This window comes from Syngnathus scovelli, chromosome 4 (assembly GCF_024217435.2).
Source record: "Syngnathus scovelli strain Florida chromosome 4, RoL_Ssco_1.2, whole genome shotgun sequence".
Classification (NCBI taxonomy): Eukaryota; Metazoa; Chordata; class Actinopteri; order Syngnathiformes; family Syngnathidae; genus Syngnathus; species Syngnathus scovelli.
The window spans coordinates 16,962,501-16,985,913 of NC_090850.1; the positions used below are offsets into that span (position 1 = coordinate 16,962,501).

Genomic DNA, 23,413 nt, shown 5'->3' on the forward strand with positions numbered 1-23,413 from the left:
ATGACAATCATTGTCGCGCCGACGCCCGGGGGCGGGGACAAGCCTGTCCTTGTAACAAACAGTGGCCCCTCTGAGATCTGATGTCCACAACTTCCATGAAGGGAACCAGCACAAATAAATAGACACACTCACCAAAATGGCTACTATCAAAATAAATCAAATTTTTGGAACCCATGCAAAGCTTAAACAAAATATCAAAAATCGTACGAAATAACTTGCTGACCCCCCCTATTGAGAATGATTAAGCACAGAGTTGTAAATTTGTACCAGTGCACTCGTACATACATACATGTCGTCATGATGCACATTAAATGGATGCAAATGTGTGAGTGGTGCGCTTACATATCATTATACCGTATGTGTGGCAGAGGAGTGTGTGTGTGTGGAGTGTGCCAAAGGGTAGCGAGCAGGGACTTGTCACGCTGCAGAAGAGATGGCAAAGTGGACGGTGATGCCAGCCCTCTGTGACAGCTCTTTCACACACACATACTAACATGACCAAAAAATGGACGCTCGAACCCCACCCTCAAACCTACCCTCGTGCACACGCTATAGCTGTGAAAGCTGCGATGCAGCAAAAAAACAAGACCCGGTGGAATCTCCCTCTAACTGGAGGCCGATCGGTGTGTGTGTGTGTGTGTGTGTGAGAGGGGATGATGAGGTGGGCTTGCGGGGAGGGAGGGCGGGGGTTCAAAGTGTCACATCAATTTGTGGCTGTGCTGTTTCTGAAAGAGGCTAACCCCCCTGCCACTTGAGTTTAGCACAACAGTACACAGCATACTGGCAGACAGCACACATACAGTACACACAAACACAAGAGCACACACACTTATGCAGTTTAATTGCAGACGAAATGTAAAATATACTGATTTGCAAAGTTTGCTTCAAATCCTTCAAGCTGGCCACAGGCTGGAATGTTTTTGTGTTACAGCAACACTAACCTCGTATCTAACAGGTGATTAACAAAATGTTTTTTTCCCAGAATACAGTCTTATCAAAATCATCAGTGAGCTAGAACACAAAGCAAAATATTGCTTGGATGCACATATAGTGGACATAAAGTCTACACAACCCTGTTGAAATGTACAGACATTTCTTAAATTATCAACATCAATGTGACATAAAAACGGTAAAAGCCTAAATGATTGTAAAAATATTTTTAAGAGGAGACGTAAATATATCTGAAATGATGTGGTTGCACAAGTCTGCACATTGGGACATGGCTGTGCTCAGAATTAACCAATCTCATTCATGTTGCCACGGCTTAAGCACAAATAAAGTTAAGCTGTTGAGGTAGGCTTTACCGGACATTTTACTTTGTATCCTAGCAGATGCTATAAAGTTTTGTGCAACACTGATTTTGAGCTGTTTAGAATTCCTTCTACCTTATCTTGGCGTCTACTACCGTCTGAAGAAAACCCCAAAGCATTATGCTGACGCCACAATGCGTCACTGTCTGCATGCTGTTCTTTTGGTAATCAGCAGAAACCATAGAAAATGTTCCCACGTGCGTTTGCCAAAATTTCACATCCCAATAACAAGACACATTACTGATCATTTTTACAGGACTGTGTAGAATTGTTCTATCCACTGCAGATGATTTGAATGTATCTTCTGCAAAGAATTTTCTAGAAATACCGCATGTATGGCTGCTGGTGAGAAACCCCAGGGGTGACCAAGCCAGGGCCCCCAGACAACTTAAACTACTCGTCCCCATTAGCGGGCTCCTGGATATCATCATATTCTCTGGGGAGCAGGTGTGCTCCAACCAGCCATTTACCCTCACTCTCTTTTTGCCTCCCTCAACTTCATCACATCAACACGATACCCCTCAACTGAAAAAAAAAAAAACGGTGAAAAATATGAGATTGATTTATTTGTTTCAGTGTTCTCCGGGACGGACTCCTCTCCCTCTCTTTCACCTGTTTTTTCACTCCCTCCTTCTCGGCAAACTGAAACCAATTAGCGAGCGGAGCACTTGTAGCGGAGAATGTAGGGCAAGCGAGGAGTAATAAAAAAGTATTGACTTTTCAGCGACTGTACGCGGCGTGAAAGGGGTGCCGCGGCCTTGTCCGACATGAAAGGAGCTCCATTAATTTCACTTATTTCACCCGGGCCCCTGTCAGGAGGCCCTAATGCGTCCTATGCACGCTTCTCGCATGCTCAGACAGTGCCACGCAGCAACCTAGCCTGCTTACCAAATGAGTTGACGTTAACTATCTGAGCAAGACAGAGTTCCCGTGCAAGAGAAAAGAGTAATTTCTAATCACCTGCTTGAGACACAAAGCGAGGTCGTTCATACGAAGCTAATTTTTCACCTCCTCCTATCGATTTCTACTCTCACGTGAAGGCCTGCTTCGGTAGAAATTGACCTACGGTATCAAAACAATGACATTTTTGCTTTAGTTTCTACTCATTAAGAGCCAATGAACATTAACTACTATTGGCCTAAGTTTCGGATGAGGCTTCAGAACGATTGGAGCTAGTTTAACTCTTTAGGTGGCGTTTGCGCAACGGAATTTCAAAATTTAATTTAAAGAAAAAAATCTGAATGAATGCCACAGTAGACATGAATAAGTAACTTAGCTATTTTCCTGATTACTTTCTAGTTCCTTGAAATTGCAGTCATTATTAACAAACGTTAGCAATACGCTATCGCTGATTATGAGGGAATTTGTTGGCTCGTGTGTGATTGTCCACATCCGTCTGCATGTGTGTGTGTATGTGTGTGCATACAGGAAGAAGTGAAGAGTGAGAAGCTATCTGCAGACAGAAACTAATCAGTGTGTGTGAGATAAGAAAGCAGCTTTTATGGTGTATGGTAATCACCAGCACCCACCACCCCTCTTGGCCTGCCACCGCCATGCATAATCACGACGACTTATTCACATGATTGATGAAATATGCGTCTGTGAAAACTGAGCTGCTTTTGTTATCATCCTGTTTTTTCTCGTACACCCCCTACACACCCCATCCCTCCCCTCATGTCTTTCCATTTCCACCAATCTCTCTTGTCTTGTTCAACCTCTCTGCATATCTCCTCCTCCTGTGCAGGGCACAAAGAGGTCTAGAAACATGTACAAACAAGAAATTACACAAACAGCACGGGGTCCTTCTTGAAGCTATGTTCATGCGCACACACACACACAAAATTGCGGTGGTGTTAGCATGGATGAGAAATTAAAAAAAGGAAAGATAAGTCAAAAAATAAGACAACATGCTGACTGCCATGAAGATAAAAGTGTTGTGGGGCCAAATGAGATGAGAGAGCGAGCCTTTGTCATTGACACTTAATCCCATCAATAAGGGAACAGACAAAGAAGCCCCATACAGTACGCTTCAACACAGAGAAAGTAAAAGGCAGAATCCACACACAAAAGAGCATAACTCCGATTGACAACAGAAATGAGAGACTACTGGCAGAGACAATAAAGTTGTCTCAGATCTCAGTTTAGTGCGCTTCAATGGAAAATTTGATATGACAAAAAGTGGTCCAACTATGATTTAATAAAAAAAAGTAAATGTAAAATAATAAAGTATTTTTGGACATTAAATTCAAAGGAGGAGTTTGAAAATTTCAAACAAATCCATTTTTGTCAATTATGATTACGATTATGGTAGTACATTATTTGTGCTTTTATTTTTTTCATAATCAGTCACAGACAAGAGGACCCAAATTTTGAACAACAGCTGCTTGATGCTACAAAGAAACAAACATATACCATGTAACAGATAAAGCAGAGAGGAGAGGACTGTTGGAATGAAGGCTACAAGAAAGATTTGGTTTCAGGTGAGGCCGCACACTGCAGGAAAGAGGGGCAGAAACTGAGGTTTAGATTAAGATTGCTGCTGGTGAATTAAGGACCCCAGCCTCAAGGTGCTGTTGCACATCAATAATGAGAAACTGGGAATAGATGAAGGGAGTGTGTGTGTGTGTGTGTGGGGGGGGGGGTCTTTGCTTCATGGCACACACCTTAGATTAAATATGCACAATTCCAATGCAAAATGGGATAGGAGCCTGCGAGGCCCGAGTGTACGTCTAATCCCCTGCACTGGAGTTGTTTCAGGCGGGGTTAACAGGCTCATCAGTCAACACAGGCTGCTTAACACAGGACATCAGTGCCATTTGCACATTTAAGTGTTTGTGATTGCTTCGCTTTACAGGTCCTACTGACACGCAACTCTCCCCCCGCCCCCCCTCACACATGCACCCTGTGCTGACTGGCAATAACTCACACATAGTTTGCGCGAGCAAGCATGCATGCAAACTGTGTAAACCATCTACTAGCAAATGCAACAATGAGGTCTTCACATAAACAGGTCAACTGCCAAGTTGAGAAAGAGGCAAAACGGGCAATCTATGCCTATAAAGTTTTTCACCATTGATTTCAATGTAAATAAATAAATAAATAAATAAATAAATAAATAAATAAATAAATAAATAAATAAATAGTTGAATGCCGCTGAGTCACCGCACTTACTAAAATGCCTCTAATGATTGGCGACCCAATCACTGACTTTAACATATCGTGAGAGACTTTTGCAATTCTTGTGAGACCCAGATCAGCAAATGTTTAAGAATTATTTTTTGCGTTAAGAAAAAGAATATCCAACAAAATTTGTGTGAATTTAACAGAATCACATTCAAAGTTGTGTTCTTTACACTACACTATTTAACTCTTAAGTCAACCATTCACTCATTTGACAAGTTAGCATCACTCTTAATCACTTAATTGAGATTGCATACTTGAAAGCTCGCACGTGTACGCCCGGCTCTGTTCATCATCCTGCCTGCTGAAGGCCTCTCGGAGTAAAATGCTGCCATAATGGAGGCAAAGTGTGGGCTAATTGAAAAACACACACTCCCGAGTGGGAAAGAAAATGCCGTTCAGGAATGTTTTACGACTGTGCAAATGAAAGGGCTGCAGAGTTTTACGCATGTTGTAAAATTGTTATGGAGAATTAACGTTCTTTCTTTCCCACTACGGTAACCTCTACTACACTTATGCAGCATGACGGATGATAGATGGACACGAGCGAGAACAGGAAATGTATAGTTTCGGTAACACTGGGAACTTCAAGCATTAGTTGCCCCCTACTTGCCCTACCAATATACATGATCTATACTTGTATATCATTTTGGGGTTTTAATTGCAGATGAATATTGCTCTCATTAAAACGAACCTGCATAAATTAGTTGCGGTGATAATAATTCTGGTAGAAAGCTGGGAGCAAAAGGGTATTCCACCTCGAAGTCATGTGCACATTTATACTGTACCAATGCCAACTACAAGCTCAAACTTTGAAATTTAAAGATTGCATTTCATGGCTGTGCGTGTGGTCAGACGTTAATTTCTCAAACTTGTGATGGGTGCCCGTCTAATATGAGGGGAAAGATATGCTGGAAGCGCAAGCAAACACAGACGTGACCACTCAGTCTTGTATATTTGATTTGCACGTGGTCTCCTAATTAGCTATTCTTTTATGGTTAAAGGCAGTACCGTTGGTGACATGGCTAATAACGTAGCCACAAAATTAGTCCGGACAGAGAAGGCTTTCCCGAAACTACATTTGAAATTATGCATTACTCATGCAACGGGTTGGAACTACAAATAAAGCAACGAGCATTTAATGTTATGATCAGAGAGGTGCAGTATTTGTTGCTTTTGCTCTTTTCAACTCCGCTTTTTCTCTCTGTTTGAGTCAAAAGACACAACAGTGTTCCTCACATATCAAAAGTAGAGTTTTTACTAAAGGCTTTTTGCTAAATCTTATCTTTGCATGTTATTTACTCAGACATACACATTTTGGTAGACTCCAGTTAAATGCCTGGCAGATTTTTAGCCTGTTATCGTGATTCACACATGAAATCATAAAACAAAAGTTCAGACTTCCAAGAAGTTGATCGTCGGTGAGGAACCTGTGTAAAGAGGGCAAGGTCACACGGACGATGGATGAAGGGCGAGCACCCCTTGGTCTAAGATGTGGGGCCATTGAATTCCTGGAGAGGTGGGGACTGTCATCAGTGTGATTATGTGTGGATGGCTGCAAGTCGTGACAGGGCACAGCACATTAACACTGACAGCCTTTCTTGCTGTGACACAGATGGGTATGGTAAATAAAGGTCCAGGAGTCATGGGCTATTTCCAGAGCCGTGATGGTCAAGCCAGAGAGGCAGAGTATGCAGCTAGCAAAAAAAAAAAAAAAAAAATTGGGATATGCTAATGATGGGACTCGAGGCTACAAAGCAAGGCTTAAGGTGATGATTACAAGCGGAGCGGGCTAACGTGGCAGGCCGGGTGATAGGGCTTCGGCTGGGATTTGAAAATAATTAGGAGCGTGGCTGGATAGCATAGGCAGATAATGTGGCTGCGGGGGAGCCGTGGCCCCGGCGCAGTATGAAGATGATGAGTATCAAGGCTGAGCTGTCCACTCCATTGGCCCTCTGAGCTGTGACAAAAAGCTCTGCTGGCTGCTGCTGTAGCTGGGGGTGCTTCCAACGATAGGACTTACGCACTAATTACCACACGGGCGGAGGAGAGAGCGCAAATAGAGGTAGAGAGGCACACGAGGATGAAACAACGGAGCGAGAGCAATATAATAGAAGTGGGCCAAGGATGGGAAACAAGATCTACGCAACACCGTCCTGCAAAAGCACTTGTGTTATATCACTATGACTTGGGAAATACTAGTAAATCAAATATTTAATCAATTGGGTGCTTATTTCCACCATAATATTAGCATTTTGTTTTCATCAAACCCAAACCCTGGTCAGGTGTCTTTTCGAAAGTGAAATGTACACTCAATCGGACTCCAGCTGATCAGAACTATACTGGTCCAGGTCCATTTATCAGCTGCAGGAGACCTCATTCATCCAACCACTCAATCCCCATTCTTATTTATCTCCACTTCCCGCGGCTGTGTTAGTTCACTCCCGTGTCGCTGTTCTCTCCTTTTTTTGGCTCTTCTCTCTCTTTTTCCCTCTCACTTGTTTCACTCCTCGTTTCCGGGCAATTGGGTCTGGGTGCTGCTGGTAGTGGGGGGTAAGAGGTTGGGGTGGAACTGCTGGGAAGTTTGTGTGTGTGCATGCACATATATGTATGCGTGTGCATGCTGGGAAGTGAGCTAATAAAGGACGGTGATCCATGAAAGGCCTTGAGCAAAGACACAGTCAATTACCTAATGCCTGGACCAGACCGCAGGGCCCACGCGCACACACTCTTACTCTCCGACATGCAACACACACACATGCACGGCCATGCATACACCTCATTTACGTATACATGGAGAGGGGGCAATGGAGGGCATAACTGGGAATTGCGTTGGCGTGTGTGGGTGGGTGTACATATGCGTGTGATAGAGAGCAGCGATTTATTAAATTGCTGTCACTTTTGACAAATTTGTGCAACTCCAATTGAAAGGGCTTGACTGCACCAAGTCTCTTTTTTTCCCCTCTTTTATTTCAAGGAAGAATATTGTGTTACACTTGAGGCAGGAGCCATGGTAACCCCGCAGTTAACCCCAATCTATTGTTTATATATCTATGTGAACTGGACGCATTTGCATGTCAACCACAAAGGTAGCAATGGACTCTATCCAAGTGCACATTATCTTGAGAGCAGTGTAGTCATTGGGTATCTCATTTCCAATAATGACTTATGAACTTCCAGAAATAAAGTAAATAAATATAGTATATTTGTATTCAGAATTATCAACCTACCTTCTGTTGGTATGCGAAGGTCTTGGCATTGCGTGGACAAGGAATGTCATTGCTGCTGTGTTTCAAATGGTGGCATATATCTTCTGGACGAAGCAAAAAACAGATATTACTTTTTTTTCACACATTTATTATTGGCGATGTAGAAGTGCACTGCATCACAGGAAGCTGTTTCTGATATTTTTCTATTTATTATCTTCACTGGAACCGGTTTGAATCACCAGCTGTTATTTCACCTGGCATTGCTACAGTCATTGAATTTCCATGTCAGACACTTGCATCCTTATCTGTGCAGCTTCATTTGCTTGAATGAAGCGGTGCTAAATACCAACGAAGAGTAAAGTGGTGAGGAAAAACGGGTGGTCTTTTGTTCTGTTGCCAGGGAAATTACAGCGTGCGCGAGATCAAGCTGAGGGTTAATACAAGCACTTCACACATAGCCGAGTAGATTAGTCTGTGAGTAGTAATGAGGTTCTAATCAAGTGTTTAACAAAGTCACAAATACACCGCAGCGACACTTGTTACATACATGCGCACACACACTGGGGTCTTAATTACACGGAAAAGCCTGCGACACTCTTAATAAGAAATGTGCACTATTAAAATAATTACCACATTTGGATGTGTTCATTTGGTACTTAATGTAGAATTCACGTTTTAAAAATTCATTTGGTGGTTGTAGTTTGCACTGTTTCAGTGCACCACATTGAGGTGTGTCTTATATTTTGGCTGTCATGTGGTGTGACAGTCATACTTTTCACAGAGTCTCAGTTGGATTAAGAAAGTGCAATGTAAGCAATTTAAGACTCGTTTAAAGGCAATCTTAAATTGGCTGAAGGATCAAAATTAATTACATAATATTTCAGAAGTTTTATGTAACTGGTTTTAATGCCAACCGTTTTTTGTGGTTCAAGATATTTGAACCTAAAAGTTTTCTAAAGCAAATATTGTAATTGTTTATAAATGTGGCTTTTTTAAAAAATCTTTTGAAAGGCACAGATAAGGATTAAATGTTATTTGTAAGGCTCACTAAAGCCTTAATTTTGAAAATCTAGTTTTCATGTTCTTCCTGTATAATAAATTAAAATGAATGGAGTCTACCTAATGTTGTGGCCCATGTGTGATTGTATCAGACTAGGCTCAAAACAATTTAACTCGTTTGACTCACAGTGTGCTACTGTAGAGTCGCAACCTATTCTGAGTCTCCTCCAAGTGTGCGCACGAGGTGTGCAGACCAACAGAGGACTCAGCAACAAGTCCACTTTGCTCCCACATCTGCTCTGGGTCTCTGATCCGGACCTGAAAGAACCAAAGAAACTAGTATCAGTTAATGATAACAGCTTCAGCTTCTCCCATCTCTGTCTTAGTCTGATCTCTCTCCCACAGGTGGTGGTTTACTGCTAAAAGCAGAAGTCAATCCTCTTCATCTCTCCTCCTGTGAGCGCACGAGAGAGGCAACGAGTGAAGAGAAAAAAGACTGAGAATAAATCTAAGCCCGTCTGAGGATGAGGGAGCGATGAAAAAAGACGAGTCGTGTCAATGCGGGAGCAAGATGAAGAAAAGTCATGTCCTGTCTGTACGACGAGATTCAAGTGGCGTAATCATTTAAACACGCTTTCTCCATAGCCACAATTCTCCAGTGTAAGAGCTCACACAACTGTGTAACTTGTGCGAATGTTTAATTAGTACAGTACAGATCAAGGAGCTGGTACGTGCTGTTGCTTTACGGAGGTGACCTTGTTGGCATTTTAAATGGCGGGTTGGGGGCGAGGAGCGGAGGGAGAGCCAGGTGTGGGGCAACTTGTCCTTGCCCCTATCGTCAAGGGATCAGTGGCCTGGCCTGACCACTTCCTCAGCCTGCATCTCAACCTTATCCATCACTAGCAGATAGTTATCACGCTTGTTAGGGGTGAAGGGGTGAGAGCAAAAGAAAGAATGAAAAGAAATGAAAACAGTGTCTGTCAGCCTTAATTGAACAGAATATAGTAAATTTATATCTTTTATATTTTTGTCATTCTGCTCAATGTTTTTATTGTTATTAAATCTCCACATCAGAAAAAAAAACTATATATTCTCTATACATTCACATTGTGGTGTGAAATCCTGAGGAAGACACTATTGTTCTCATAACTGATTTTCACCCCATCTTCCAGATTATAGTCATAATTATGCAAACCAAAAAGACTACATTGATATCAATCAAATTTTGTGGACAGGTGTGGCATGGGGCCAGAAAAAGATATGAATTTTGGAATTTTCAATTCCTCATTCTGAAACTACAGCTGAGCTTGGAGGCAAGAATTTAATACTTTACATGTTCAGTATGTGCAATTCCGATTGAATACCATCTTACCTTCTGTTTTGTGCTGCCTATGCGGGGAAGTACGGGCTTAGGGGAACAGCAGGCTCTCAATGTCTTCCTCGGGGATTCAATAGACCCATAAAAACTGGGGAGCGTTGGAGCTGCAGGTGTGAGATGAGCGTAGTCCTGAGGGACAACCTTGGTCGGGGCCTGGTACTTGACCTGCCTCAGTAGTAACTCCATCTCATGGGGGGCCGTCCTGAATGGAGAGTTGAAGACCCCTCGTCGCTAAAGACAGAGTGAGGGTGAGAGATAGAAAGCATGTTCACATTACTTTACATCAGCAGATGACAAGAATTAGTAACACAAGCAGAACTACACACATGAACAAGATCTGAAGTGGATTTGTTCCACTGGGCCTGACTGAGCCAGAATTATTCACATCACAGTGATCCTTTTGCATGCACTTTAATTACCAGACCAAAGCTTTGAGTTGTAGGACTCTACTTTATATGCTAATAACGCCACTTGCTATTTAGGACACTCCTAAAATGAGAAAAGGGCTTAAATAGAAAATGAGGAGTGTCTTATTCTCAGCTCTTTTCAAAATAATATTTAGAGACTAGTTGATTAGTAAAGGTTATTGACGGGGATTTAGTTTGTATTACTAAAATAAACTCGATTAAGTACAAATATATTAAACTGGGCAATGGCAGATCATGTGTGTTCTTACATTGATGAACTCATTTGAACAAAAAACAAATAGTCACTTCAGTTAATTCTATTATAAATAAATAAAAACTAATCACAACTTTCTATACTAATCCTACAAACAGAATTTTGATATTGACTGAACACCTTATCTAACTGCTTATGAGACATGTTTCAGAGGCAAAATAAAAAAAACCCACAAACATGTCACTTGCCACACACACATACACATAAGCCCAACGTGGCAACGAGCAAGCTAAGGGAAGAGCAATGATGTTGACCCCAAGAACACAGCATCTCTGTCTCTGTCAGAGGGACTTGGGGCCTTTTGGTAAGCTGTGAGTATGCCTCCGTGTACATGTGTGAGTATGTCTGCATGCGTGTGTGTTTCTTAGTGTGTGTGGGTCGGGGTCCGAGAAGTGCAGAAGGATGAACTGTGTGGGAGAGCCATCTATTCACTGCTGACAAGGTCAGAGCTATGAAGGGAAAGAGTCCCAAGCCATATGCAGAAAAAGAGACAACAATGTATAAAGTAACTATAGAGAAGACACCTGCAGAGGATTGCAGGGGCACCAAAACTTTTCCTCCGAACTAAATGCCCAATGAACTGCATGCTTAAGACAATAAAACAAGCTTTCCATTGTACTTGTCACTGAGCTACATCAGTCTTAAAAGCAGATACTACATGGAACCTCCATCATGACCAGATCGATTAACAAGGTGTGCATGACCAACCTGCTCAGTGCTGAGTAGGTGGTGCCATCTGTAAGCTTGGTAGAGTTTGGCTCTCTGCTCCTTCACCCTTAGTAGACAGAGTCTCTCTCTCTTCTGGAGCTCTTCAAGTTCATCCATCTCTCTCCTAAAAACACATGGATAGCACAGATTCAAATTCAAAACTCATCTCAAACCAGCATCTTTGACATTGTATATAGATGTTTATCGATGATGTCACACATCGTTAAAGATCTCTGCCAAGACAAACAATTTTAAACCAGATTACTAAATTAGGTTGAGTAGATGTCATGATGATCCAAAGGAAATAATGAAAATGGTACACCTTCATAGATACCGTTGAATGTGTCTTATGATTCAATCACATTCAATTTCTCAAAATTATTTTGGCTAAGAATGTTCAATACCACTTTTTTTCCAGACATATACCACTATGAGCCATCACTGTTGAGTACTCAAGTACTGATACCACTAGAAGCTATGAGTGATACATTAAATTTCAATAAACACAATGAGAGATAATTACAAACAAAGACCTTAATGTTTTTCTGACGCACATGATGAGTCAAACAGTCAGAGTGTGACACTGACTATAGGAGGCTTTATTGATGTATTTTTTTAAGTATCTATGACTTGTATCGACATCGAAACGAGTCCCCAATACTCTTAAACAATGCTGGTATCGGCCCGATACTAATTCCTGAATTCCGTACTCACCCATCGCTAGTTTTGACAAAATGATTTCATATGTTAAAATTCTGTAAACATAAACCTCATTATGCTTGAGTTATATGGAACACAGAAGAAAACTGCTTTACATTTGAATAAATAAATGTGAAAATTGCAGCATATATAGTACAATTAATGTGTAGTCGTGGCTTTGTATTTAGCATGCAGCCTTTGCTGGTAATTCCCTGAAGTGTCCTTCAGATGAATGAAAAAGCGGCTGATAATAAGAGGCTGGGACAGCGGAGGTACCGTGGGAGAAAAACAAGAGAACGGTGTTGGGTGGGGGGTGAGCGAGTGTGAGGGTATAAGTGGGAGGATGATGAATATATTTCATCACAACAGCCAGGACAGGTCTGTCTGTGACATCTGTTAAGCCAAGCTGCTTAAATGGGATGCATTAAAAGCCCATACACAGCAATTCCATCCGGCAATCACAAAGCCTTACGTATTGTTACAAGGGGGGTAATAACCTAAAAGTGGGAATTGGAAAACAATTACTAAAGCACTCATATCAGAGTAATGTGGAAACGCGCACACACGTAAAGCCAATCTATTTCCTCAAGAGCAATCCCGCTCTGAGTTTGGCTCTCGCTCATCAACAATTCGTCAATTTTCACTGCTCTCACTCTACTGTTCTAGCCAACTTCTATTTTCAATGACAGACCTCAACAGACGAATCAGAATATTCTTAGCGGGTCTGTAATGGCGGGTTAATATATTCATCGGCTAGTGGCATTTAAAAAGAAATCACAACATGGTCCCCGCCGCCTTTGCATTTTCATTTCTTTCTCAGCATCAGATTAAATTACAAAATAAATGAAATATGCAGAACGTTACCCATACGCGTGTGTGTGTGTGTGTTTAGGTGTCGAACTAAGTAGTTTAAGACTTTGTGCATGTTTATGTATGATAGTGCGTGTATGCATAAATATAGAGGTTGCTTGGCCTCTATTCGTCGCCTTGGCTAACAGGAATATTACTTATTAATGTGAAATATAAAGTTTCGATTTACTCTGGGATGGCATGATTCGTATAAGAATTCAATGTGCACGCCTAACAAGGTACTTTATGAAAGCATTTATGTTCATTTATGCATTAAATTGTGTTTGTAATATTAATATGCTCCAATATTTCTGCTGTTCGACAGCCAAAAGTAGACAATAACAGCTGTAAATATTCAGGCAGTGTTCAAAAGGGTTTTCCTGAATTTGTGTTCAGAATTGAAAACTGTTATGGGATGAGTGTGTGTGTATGTGTGTGTGTGTGTGTGTCGGACTGAATGGGTGACCTTTGTTTCTCTGCCCCCAGCCCCAACGTTATTAATTGCTGTGTAGTGGACAAAAGCCAAACAGATTTGTAACGGCTGAAGGCACCTCGATCTGTGTCGACCCAACCAGCCGACACAACATACAACCCTCATTAGCCCTCTTCGGCACGCTGCACATGCACTTGGTGTGTGTGTGCATGTGCGTAGAAGTGAATGAATGAGTGGTGCAAATAAAAGAAAGAAAGGAAGGAAATTGGTAAAGCGATAAGCAGAAACACACCATGGCAGTGGTTCATCTGTTTGTGGTTATTTTGGCAGATAATATCCCCTCCGCAATCTTATGGATGCCACCAGGAATTTTGGGAAGCTTCACATGGATGTCACAAATTGAAATTACCGTGAAGCAAGGCACTAATCATGAAGGCCCTAACAGATTGGAAGCGAAATTGGAAAGGCCCCTTAGGTTGGAAAGTTCAAAACGACACCTGCATTTTAGGGAATAAAGTGCTTTTTAAGTCACATAAAAAAATGTTGTGAGGTGCCCTCAGTTCAGTTCACAGGCACTGTTTCATTTTCTTTGGATTTTTTCATGCCCAGAGAGGGGTGTGATATCCACCATAAGCGGACTCACATTTACGCCAACAAAACTTTGGGTCAGATCTGTAACACTTACGGTAACTTCTTTTTGAATGTGTATGATAATTAAGAAAAAAAAAATGTCTGACTCATCATATTAGGTGTTTGTCATTAAATTGAATAGTTAATGTTTATCGAGGCCTAAAAAGACAATAGCTGACCAATTTGGATTCTTTATGATGAGTGTTAAAATATTACTTTTCAAAACTGCCTGTACAGTTAGACAATTATACATTACATGGTTTCACAATGCCGCATGAAAAATGAGTTTGACTTTTTTGACTTAGAGGTTCCAGTTCATCTCCAGAAATAAAAAATACAAAGACAGTTAAAATATAATCCAGTATGGAGACGGTGAATCCGGGAGCTAATCAAGCTCACTTGAAGCTGTTTCAAATAACCGAAACCCAAACCGACGTGACCCAGGTCTGTTCACTTATTTAATGGCTAATATAGTACAGCTAGATTTCCCAGCTCTCCCTCAATAATTTAACTCCTGGTTCAGAATGGGGAGTCAAGGGCTCATGGGATATCAGAGACTGAGACATTGTGGGACAGCGGGCCACACTTGCGGTCATCAAGGCCAGCAACAGTGCAACTAATTGGCCAACTTGTAAATATTTAATGGAGACGTGACCTGATTGGTTGCTTTAATTGCTCCAATTAAATGATTCAATAGCATGCAAGGAGGAGAAAATGGTGTCCGCCAGCCGATTGAAACAATGACCAGCTCAATATATTGAGCCTTTCCCACTGACTTTCCTTTTAAGTGACTCACAAATTGATCATCTCCATCTGTAAAGTCCTAAAAACATTCGCTCCGTGCTTTTCTTGAAAAAGTTAAAACATTCTCAGACCGTCCTCATGTCCCTCCATTGTTTCCTCCTCAAAAGTAATTTTCTTAAGAGTCAAGGAGAGCACAGCAGCCAGATTATGCTACACCGCACACGCGCGCTCAATATACAAATCCAATCAAACTGAGGGAGTGAACTTGTCTCCACCAAACTGGATCAGAAAGAGGCAGCAAAAGAAAGAGTGACGCACAGAAGCGGGGAGTGTTGCCAGTGCAGGTCCCCCCACTCCAGTCTAGCAGCTCGCCTTTCATCAATGTCCTTGAGAGGGACACGAGAAAGGGAGCGATGAAGAAGGCTGGAGAAAAGAGAGACAGGAGAAGAAGTAGCTGCAGGATGTGAGACGCCACACAAGAGGAGAATAAATAACCCCGGCCACGCCGTCGGTGCATTTCTTCAAGTTCAAGTAAAATAAGTTTCAGATGTTCCTGTGTTGTTGCGGCATCATGGGGAGAATATTTATCAGATGATGGCAGTAATAATTACCCAGCTGTTTATGGCAGATAGAGGAATAATTCATGCAGCCAACAGCCCGTGTTGGTGGCAGCGGCGATGACTCCAGCACATTTAGTAAATATGCAAAACAGCCTTGCTCTGCTTTCCTAATTGCCCCCATTGTCCCACCGTGTGCCCTTATTAAAGCCCGGGAACTTTAAGTGTCTCGCTGACAAAGTGATAAATTGTTGGGGTGCCCAGGAAAAGTGTGGCAGAGTGGGGACTGCGCTAGGGTCTTGACTTCATTAGGCTATGCAGAAGGAGAGCGAGGATGAATGAGGATGCGTGAGCAAGCATGCTCGACTGATGGCCATGGCGGTGGGGGCAAGAGGAAGAAACAAACAAAGCAAAATTAGAAAAAGAAGAATCAGGAGATAAAGAATTCAAGATCAAGTGGTAAGACCAAACACAGGCAGTTGAAAAGAAAAACACACACACACACACGCACACATTTACAAACGTACACTGAGCAAATACAAGAGTCTTTGCAGCCCTAATTCAAATAAATAATAGACCAAGATGAATAACATAAAAAGATTGACTAATAACCTGTAAAAAACGTTATTTAAAAAAAAAAATCTTTTTGAATGAGGATGCTAAGAATAAACTGGAAAGTACTGGCAAAAACTAACAAATCAGTAGTCGTCCAGCATCCCGGAATGGATTATGTGACTATCCCCAACTTTATATTCAAGCATGACATTGAGTAAAAAATCAACTGGATTATTTGTTCCCATGTGTGATTTCGCTTTTCCATGTTTAGTTGTTATTATGCCTTCACTGAAAAAATACTTTCTTCATCTTTCAGATTGGCTGAATAGTTATGCTTGGGGTTATAGTGACACCTGTTGCTTTGTTATGTGCTTGACAGACTGACTGCTAAAGACACAAAAATGTAATCATTATATTTAACGCAATTGCTGTTAAATGGTAAGAAAATACTTTTAAATAACCCTTTGAAAAGCACAACATGTAAACTGCAATAAATCAGGCAGTGAATGCAATACCCCAATATGATTATCATGCATGGCCGATCGTCCTGCGCTAAATGGGGACCATTAGTCCAACTTTGAATAATTCATTTGGAGTGCTGGACAGACATACAGTCTTGCGAGAGGAAAGGAGCACGCTGGTGGATTAAAAACCAGACCTTTGCGGGATGACTGATCAGGCAGCCAAGAGCTCAGCGGCTTCACAGGATGTTTCGAATAAACGCCCGCACGGCATTAATTGATCACGACCTCGGTGGCACTAAATAAACATGTGATTAACTGGAGAGAAAATGACCTCAACGCCCCCCACCGCAGTAGAGGAGGGGCTTTGGAGATGTTAACTAAATTAGATGAAAATATTATGATTATAGTTCTGCTTTATTTAGAATCCCTGAGAAAGTGTCTTTAAAGTCAACCGATTTTTTTTTTATTTCTTAACATTAAGGATTGAGTTATGCAAATTATGTAACTCAAGATTTCAAATACTCACTTTGATTATGTGTACTGCTTTATCACTGTGATGAAGTCATAGCAACGCGATCATACCAATGTTAAAGAATTTATTAAATAAAAGTATCAGATGTATCCGGTTGACTTGGTTTGTTATTGTAGGGAAGTGGAAAGACTTCCTTAATAGGTTTTCACATGCTCCCTTCTCAACTTCGTAAAAAGGTGCAACTGCTGTTGGGGAGTGGGGGGCGAGCCGGGAGTCAGTGATCCAAGACATGTTAACAAATTTACATTTAATTTTAGCAAAAGCCTAAAGATATTTAGCGGTAAAATATATTAACAAAGTTAACATATGACTTATTAACTAAGTGCGATTTTTTTTTGTCAGAAGTAAAAGATGGTGTAGCACTAGCAGTAAGCCCTGAAGCGCGGGGTGTTATATTAATGCAGCAGCTGGGGTTCACATCAGAGGCTAATTTTTAATTTCTTCACATCGTTCACTTCTCCCTTCCCTTAGCCTCGAGCCCTTCGAGGATTTTTTTCCCTTCCCTCTTCTGAGCGCTCTCTTTGTCTCTCTGTCACTTTCATTCCCTTATATTTTCTCTGAGGGAATATCTAGTCAGCAAGGACAGATCTTAACTGTGTCTCGTTTGCTTGGTACCTCATATGCCGGTTTGAGGTAAGCAATCAGATCATATGAAGTAATCTGGAGGAAATAATATGGGAGAATCTTATTCCTGTTTTAATTGTTTAAGAGATCAATTTCTTTTTTAGTGCTCTGGCCCATGCTCAATATGTTCATCTATTGGCTTGAGTAATTTGTCTTTTTTTTTATCTCTATTAGTTATTACACTTTATATACATTGTCAACTAATTGCAGTCCCATTAATAGGAGGTAATGCAGACTTTAAAAAGAAAAAAGTAGAATATCACTGTAATGTTTTATATATATATATATATATATATATATATATATACATACACACATACACACACACACACATACATACACACAAGTACACAAAATATATAAAGTATACAAAGTATACTTTTTTGCATTATCTTCTTTACCTTACTAATCCATTAGTCCTGGCAATTTTTTCCAGATAGCTCTTGCGTGAATAGAAACTATGGATGTACTTTCGCACAAAGAATCCTCGCCACCTTCTCTGGATCTGTAGAGGAAAAGCATAAAAGAAAACACATTATGTAAGTAGATGGCAACATTAGTGGCCCGACCAACAGCCTTAAATCACACAACATATCATAAGGCATTTTTTCACTGTCATAATAAAGGGCCAAGCCAAGGTGGGATGGACAGCTGTCACTGCTCCATACGTTTTTCAGATTGATCGTGGAGGCTGCAGATTAGCCTCACCTCACACCCACACCCACACATGAGAGTGAAGCATTGTGAGGCAGAAGGCTGGACGTCCTTCAGACTAATTAGGAGATTAAAACAACCACGAGTAAAAGAATCATCACACTATCAGACGAGGGGAATGGGAAAAACGACGGCTGGAGGATGGGCGGGAAAAACAACAAAGAGCAAAATGAGAATTAGCATTGATCTGCTAGTCAATAGATAATTTTAAATAAAGTAATTGCCGCCTCTCGAGTTCTTGCTGACCTTTGTTGACAAGTGAAATCGATGCCGTTGAATGTGATACAAATCCGAGGTGCAGCATGTAAACATTGGTTTCTATTACGCCACTAATACATTATCCTCCGTTAGCTAGCGCGGCATCATAAAATGGAGGAGAGCGACAAGAGCGATTCAAGGAAAAAGTCACAGGGGGATTCAGGGATGATTGTTTCTCCCACCGTGTGTTTTCGCTTCCATTCACATGCTAGCAAATATTTCGTTGGTAATGAAGGCTTGGCTAGTACCGTCGCCCTTCACTGATTCGTTCTTGTAAAGGGTCACTGGCGCTGGATTTCAGTCTTATTCGCATGTGCAGAGAATGCAAGTGAGAGGCCACACACAATCCAAAGTTTTGTGCATAAAACAAAACAAGTTCTGAAACTTTCATTTAGGTCTGGTACGGTGCACTAATGCTAATCGTTTATAATCTTATTTTAAGATACATGTGGTTTATTTTTCAAGTAACTGCTCTTCTGGGGATCGGTGCCTTGGTCAAGGGTAATGCCGGGACTGTTCCTATAATGTTCAATTTGACTTTAGTGACAAAATCCAGACAAAACTGTCATTAACCTCAAAAAGTGAAACACTAACTTTGCAAAGCCAAGTCTTATTTGGCCCCTGTGGGGTTCAAACTTCTTACATCACCAAGTACGGAGTCAATTCCCTGCTCCATTCGCGTTCCTTTCCTTCCCATTAAAATTGCTATTGTGCTCTAAAGGAGGAAGCTGTGATATTTTATAAGGGTCATAAAGAGGCTTTTTCTCCACCTTAAGTAGCTTGTTCTTCGCTCCACATGGTGACAGCAACCCCTGACCTTTTATCCCAGTGACCTCTAGCAGCAAAGTCTACTCCTGGATATGTATGTCATCATGTTTCATGTGACTTTTACTGAGATAATTGAGTGGTAAGTTTGGTTATTTCATTTTCCAATAAAAGTGTAAAACATAAAGCATTCAATTTCCATCCTTTTTCTGACAAACATTTGTCCAGCTGGTCAGCAACGCAACCTCTTCAATAAAAGCTGGCAGACTTTCTTTTTGTTGGCCTGTAAAACCTTTTAACGGTCGACACAGAATGGAGCTGTTAGCCAAAAGAAGAGCCCATGTGGAATTGTGAAAAACGATAAGGTTTCTGTGCAAATGTATCGTGTAAAAATGTCAGTCAAAGCTCGAGTGGCTGAACAATAGAGACTGCTCAACCCCCAAAATAGGAACACTTGAACATTCTTACTTGGTTTAATAAATAAAACTAGAACAAAAATTTGTAGATTGAATACTTACAAAATAGACATTTTGGGCCAAACAACCTTCACACCTACAAATAAATTCTACAGTGTTTTCTTTTTTTCAATGAGTATGCAGAGATAGGAGTTTTTGCAGGACAACTCTTAGCTGGTTCACCATGACAAAGCACTTGCTCACAATCCCTTGAGCATCAGACAGTTCCTGGCCGAGAAGAACATCACTGCGCTTGAGCTACTTTCCTACTCATTGAACCTGGCTTTGCTTAATTTTTTGTGTTATTTTGCCACAATGAAGGCTTGTGATTACGTGTCCCGATATTTACCCTGATTGCCATCTCGTTGTAGAAATTGGTCTTCATGATAAAATATGCTTCCTGTGAACACAAAAGGAAAAAATGACGTTACATATTGTCTCGCAGCCCTCTGATCAGGTTTCAAAGATAAAGAGCTGTTTATACATAATACATTTCACAAAGGCAGAACAGGTAGGGCCACTCCAGAAGAGAAGAGAGGAGAGGAAGGGAACAGTGACGGAAAAAGACAAAGAGTCAGGGAGGTATGGAGGTAGAGAGAGAGTGATTAGGGGGACTTTGTATCAAGGGGAGGACAGTGCTCTCTTAATACACCAACACACGCAAGGGCCAGGAAAATCTATGGCGCCGAAGCAGCGAGCTAATGGAGATGTATGACGGCCAAACGCTCTCCTCTGGATTTCATAATCAATGACAGAGCTGCCAGAAGAGACTCACAAAAAGGCCAGAGAATATGCAGCGGGGCATTCGCAGCGAATGGACGGGCCCGACCACTGGGGCCACATTTTTAGAGTCGTCCATAAAATGGATCCATATCTCAACATAACTTTTTTTTAAATAACAAACAAGCTTGTTGTTTGGAGATGAGACTGTTGTGCAACTCATATGTCATAATAGTGAGTTGAGGGAGTGTATATATAAGAAGGAATTGAGATTTCAATAGGTGGACTCTGGTCCTCACGATCAGTAATAAAATTTTGATTAACCTGCCTGCACAACTTCTGGCCTGTTTGTAATTCCTCTCAGCTTTGCGAGTGGAGGAAGCAGGAAAGCGGCAAGGCGCAAAGTTAAGAAAACAGCAATGAATAAAAGTGGTAGTGTAAAAGATGGCTTACTTAATAATTTTACATTTTAATTAATTGATTAAATATAATTTGACATCCTGGTCAAAAGGCAAACTATTAGCAAGCTAATTAAAACACATTATATACATTCTGATGCTTTCGACGAGAATTTTTTTTCCTGAACTGGACCTTTTAATGGATTAGAAAAATGAAACCTCAGTGGGCTAATTCCAAACTGTGAAAAGTGTGAGTGATTCAAATGAGCGCTCGTCTGTTCCCAAACTGGCTCTTTTTAAGCCCATATGTGCGTTGTGACACATCCTTCATCGTTTATTTCGGCGCCCCTCGCTGCCGTCTCCCCCGTTTTTTTGAACGCCTCCCAAATGGCGGCTGGCAGTTATGCTTTAGCAAACAGTCAATTTAGGGGCATGATAAATAGCTTGTTGTGATACGTTTACAAAACTCAATCCAGGGGAAAATTATATGTGAGAGCGCTGGGTATTGGATCCGGTATCAACAATCTGTTCAATTAAGAAGCAGTTGGAGGCAATATGCCGAAAAGGCGGCCTTGTTTTACTAAAGCACACAAATACACACATATAGACACACATGTACATACACACACTTCTCCTACACTTCCGCTACCACCATTTACCTCACCGCACTCGTTCTAAATGCATCCCAGGAATTGCAATGCAGATAAAATTCCATCGCATATTACATCTTATTTCCTAAGTGCTAATTTCCCAATGTGTAATGAGTGAATTATATTTCTTAAGGTCAGATGCAGGGACTTAGGCATATAGAAATTGAATTCTAATGCATGCTATCATAACCAAATCAATACATCTATAGCTGTTCCTCGTTCTGGCTTACCATCACCATTTGTCTGTAACGTGCCCTTGCTCTGAAGCCCCGCCATATCTTCTGGATAATGACCGCCTTCTCGTGCAGATGCCTGTCATAAAGTCATATTGGGAAGAGGATTAGATGGGTATTTTTCGCGGCTGAAATGGGGAGGAAATCTCAAATTAAATTGTGAATCTCTTTGTTGGTGTGTCAAATAAAAGCTAAAACACGTCGGCGAGAGCTGCAAATTAGAATGAAAAAGGCTTAAAAATGGCAATCCTCCATGAAATTCATTTAAATTAGGTGTTGACTAAAGAGTGGGGGTCAATTACAAACTGAACTCATGCCACTTTTATTGAAAAGAAAACAGTGATTTTGCTTTCTGCTCACAAGTGTTATGATGTAAAGGAATTGAATTCAAAGGTCACAGGATCGTTAATGTAACACACACACACGAACGCTCAGAAAATTGCTGCTCCTCCAGGCCTTTCTATCACTCCCGATGAGCCTTTCTCCCCCTTTATGCAGCGGCGCACATTTGTATTCATCTTCAAACATGCTCTAAATGCAAGTCCATTGCAAATCTCCACCTCCAATGAGGCCATCAATTTCCAAAAGGCCATTTATACACCTGGAAAATCAATGCTTATAGTGGGCTAGCACAACCCCAGAGTTGCACTTAAGCAGCTAAAATTGTTGCTAATTATCCACTTACTGTATTGATCAATTAACTAAAGTAATCTGAATTAACCTACTGTCTGGAAGTTTGTCTGCTGACCCTGCAGAATGGTGCCCGGGTCGCAGAACGGACCAGGCACGGAATGAACACGTGGAGCAAGCGACATTTATTCCTCAAGGCCATTTACCAAGATCCACAAGTCCTACAATTATGGGAGTGAGCCAGTATCAGGGTATTCCCTGTAAATTAACATAGCCATGCTTGCTGAGGTGTTTTAGAAGCCCTGGAGGATATGGAGAAAATGGGTGTGCTTGTATGAAATAAAACGCAGTAATCTGTCACATGACAAATGAAGACTTGGTAAAAGCATTACCTGATGTAAAAGCGCACCCTGAAGCCTCGGAACCAGCTCTGAAGCCGGACAGCGCCCATGTATTCCCGCTGTCTAGTTGCTTCAACTTTCCTGAAGCAGAAAAAAAAAAACATTCTCTTATACTTCTGTTTAAAAGAAACATATAGGTTGACAGATCAACGGCGTCTAAATTAGCATTTGGTAAACAAAACTACTCCGGATCTGCCGATCTCAATTTGTTTTTTTTTGATCGACTTAAATTGACGCATATTTAGCGTAGCTCTGATTGATTTAGTTGTCTCATCTGCATCAACTTTTAAACTGGCTTTTTGTGTCGTGCATCTAACTTAGAGATACCTTGCTTTGTAGAACCGGAGCGTTTGGAACTCCTCGAGCACTGCTTGTATCCGCTCGAGCTCCGCCATTTCTACGTCAAGGGTCCGTTTACGGTTGCCTTGGAAACACAGCTGACGCCCCAGCGATCACAGGTAACTTCCGGTGCTATGCAAATATATTTTTTTCTTTCTGTCTTTTTCTTTTATTCTTCTTTGTTATTCCATTTGTGTAATACCTTTTTCCAGAGTGTGACGAATTTGGTATTCAAGAAGACTGATGATTGTTTTATTTTGGGGTTTTAAATAAAGTGACACCCCCTCCTCTCCTCCCA

The 23,413-nt window shown here is 41.2% G+C and overlaps 1 protein-coding gene across 4 annotated transcripts in view; it reads right to left on the reverse strand.

Moving 5' to 3' along the window:
- The window catches only part of spata17 (spermatogenesis associated 17), a 24,487-nt gene extending 1,282 nt beyond the window's left edge, over positions 1-23,205 (reverse strand). For 2 of the 4 annotated variants that reach the window (XM_049718271.1, XM_049718270.1), the window contains exons 1-9: positions 23,104-23,205; positions 22,768-22,857; positions 21,743-21,824; positions 20,094-20,144; positions 17,954-18,057; positions 11,466-11,589; positions 10,071-10,307; positions 8,886-9,016; positions 7,721-7,803 (exon numbers count right to left, since the gene is read on the reverse strand). In XM_049718271.1, coding sequence (XP_049574228.1) covers positions 7,767-7,803; positions 8,886-9,016; positions 10,071-10,307; positions 11,466-11,589; positions 17,954-18,057; positions 20,094-20,144; positions 21,743-21,824; positions 22,768-22,857; positions 23,104-23,171 — 924 coding nt within the window. In that variant the 5' untranslated portion in view covers positions 23,172-23,205 and the 3' untranslated portion in view covers positions 7,721-7,766. Of the gene's footprint in view, positions 1-3,640; positions 3,804-7,720; positions 7,804-8,885; positions 9,017-10,070; positions 10,308-11,465; positions 11,590-17,953; positions 18,058-20,093; positions 20,145-21,742; positions 21,825-22,767; positions 22,858-23,103 lie in introns of those variants that run through there. The other 2 variants (XM_049718273.2, XM_049718272.2) reach the window with 2 other exon arrangements.
- Positions 23,206-23,413: the final 208 nt, after the last annotated feature.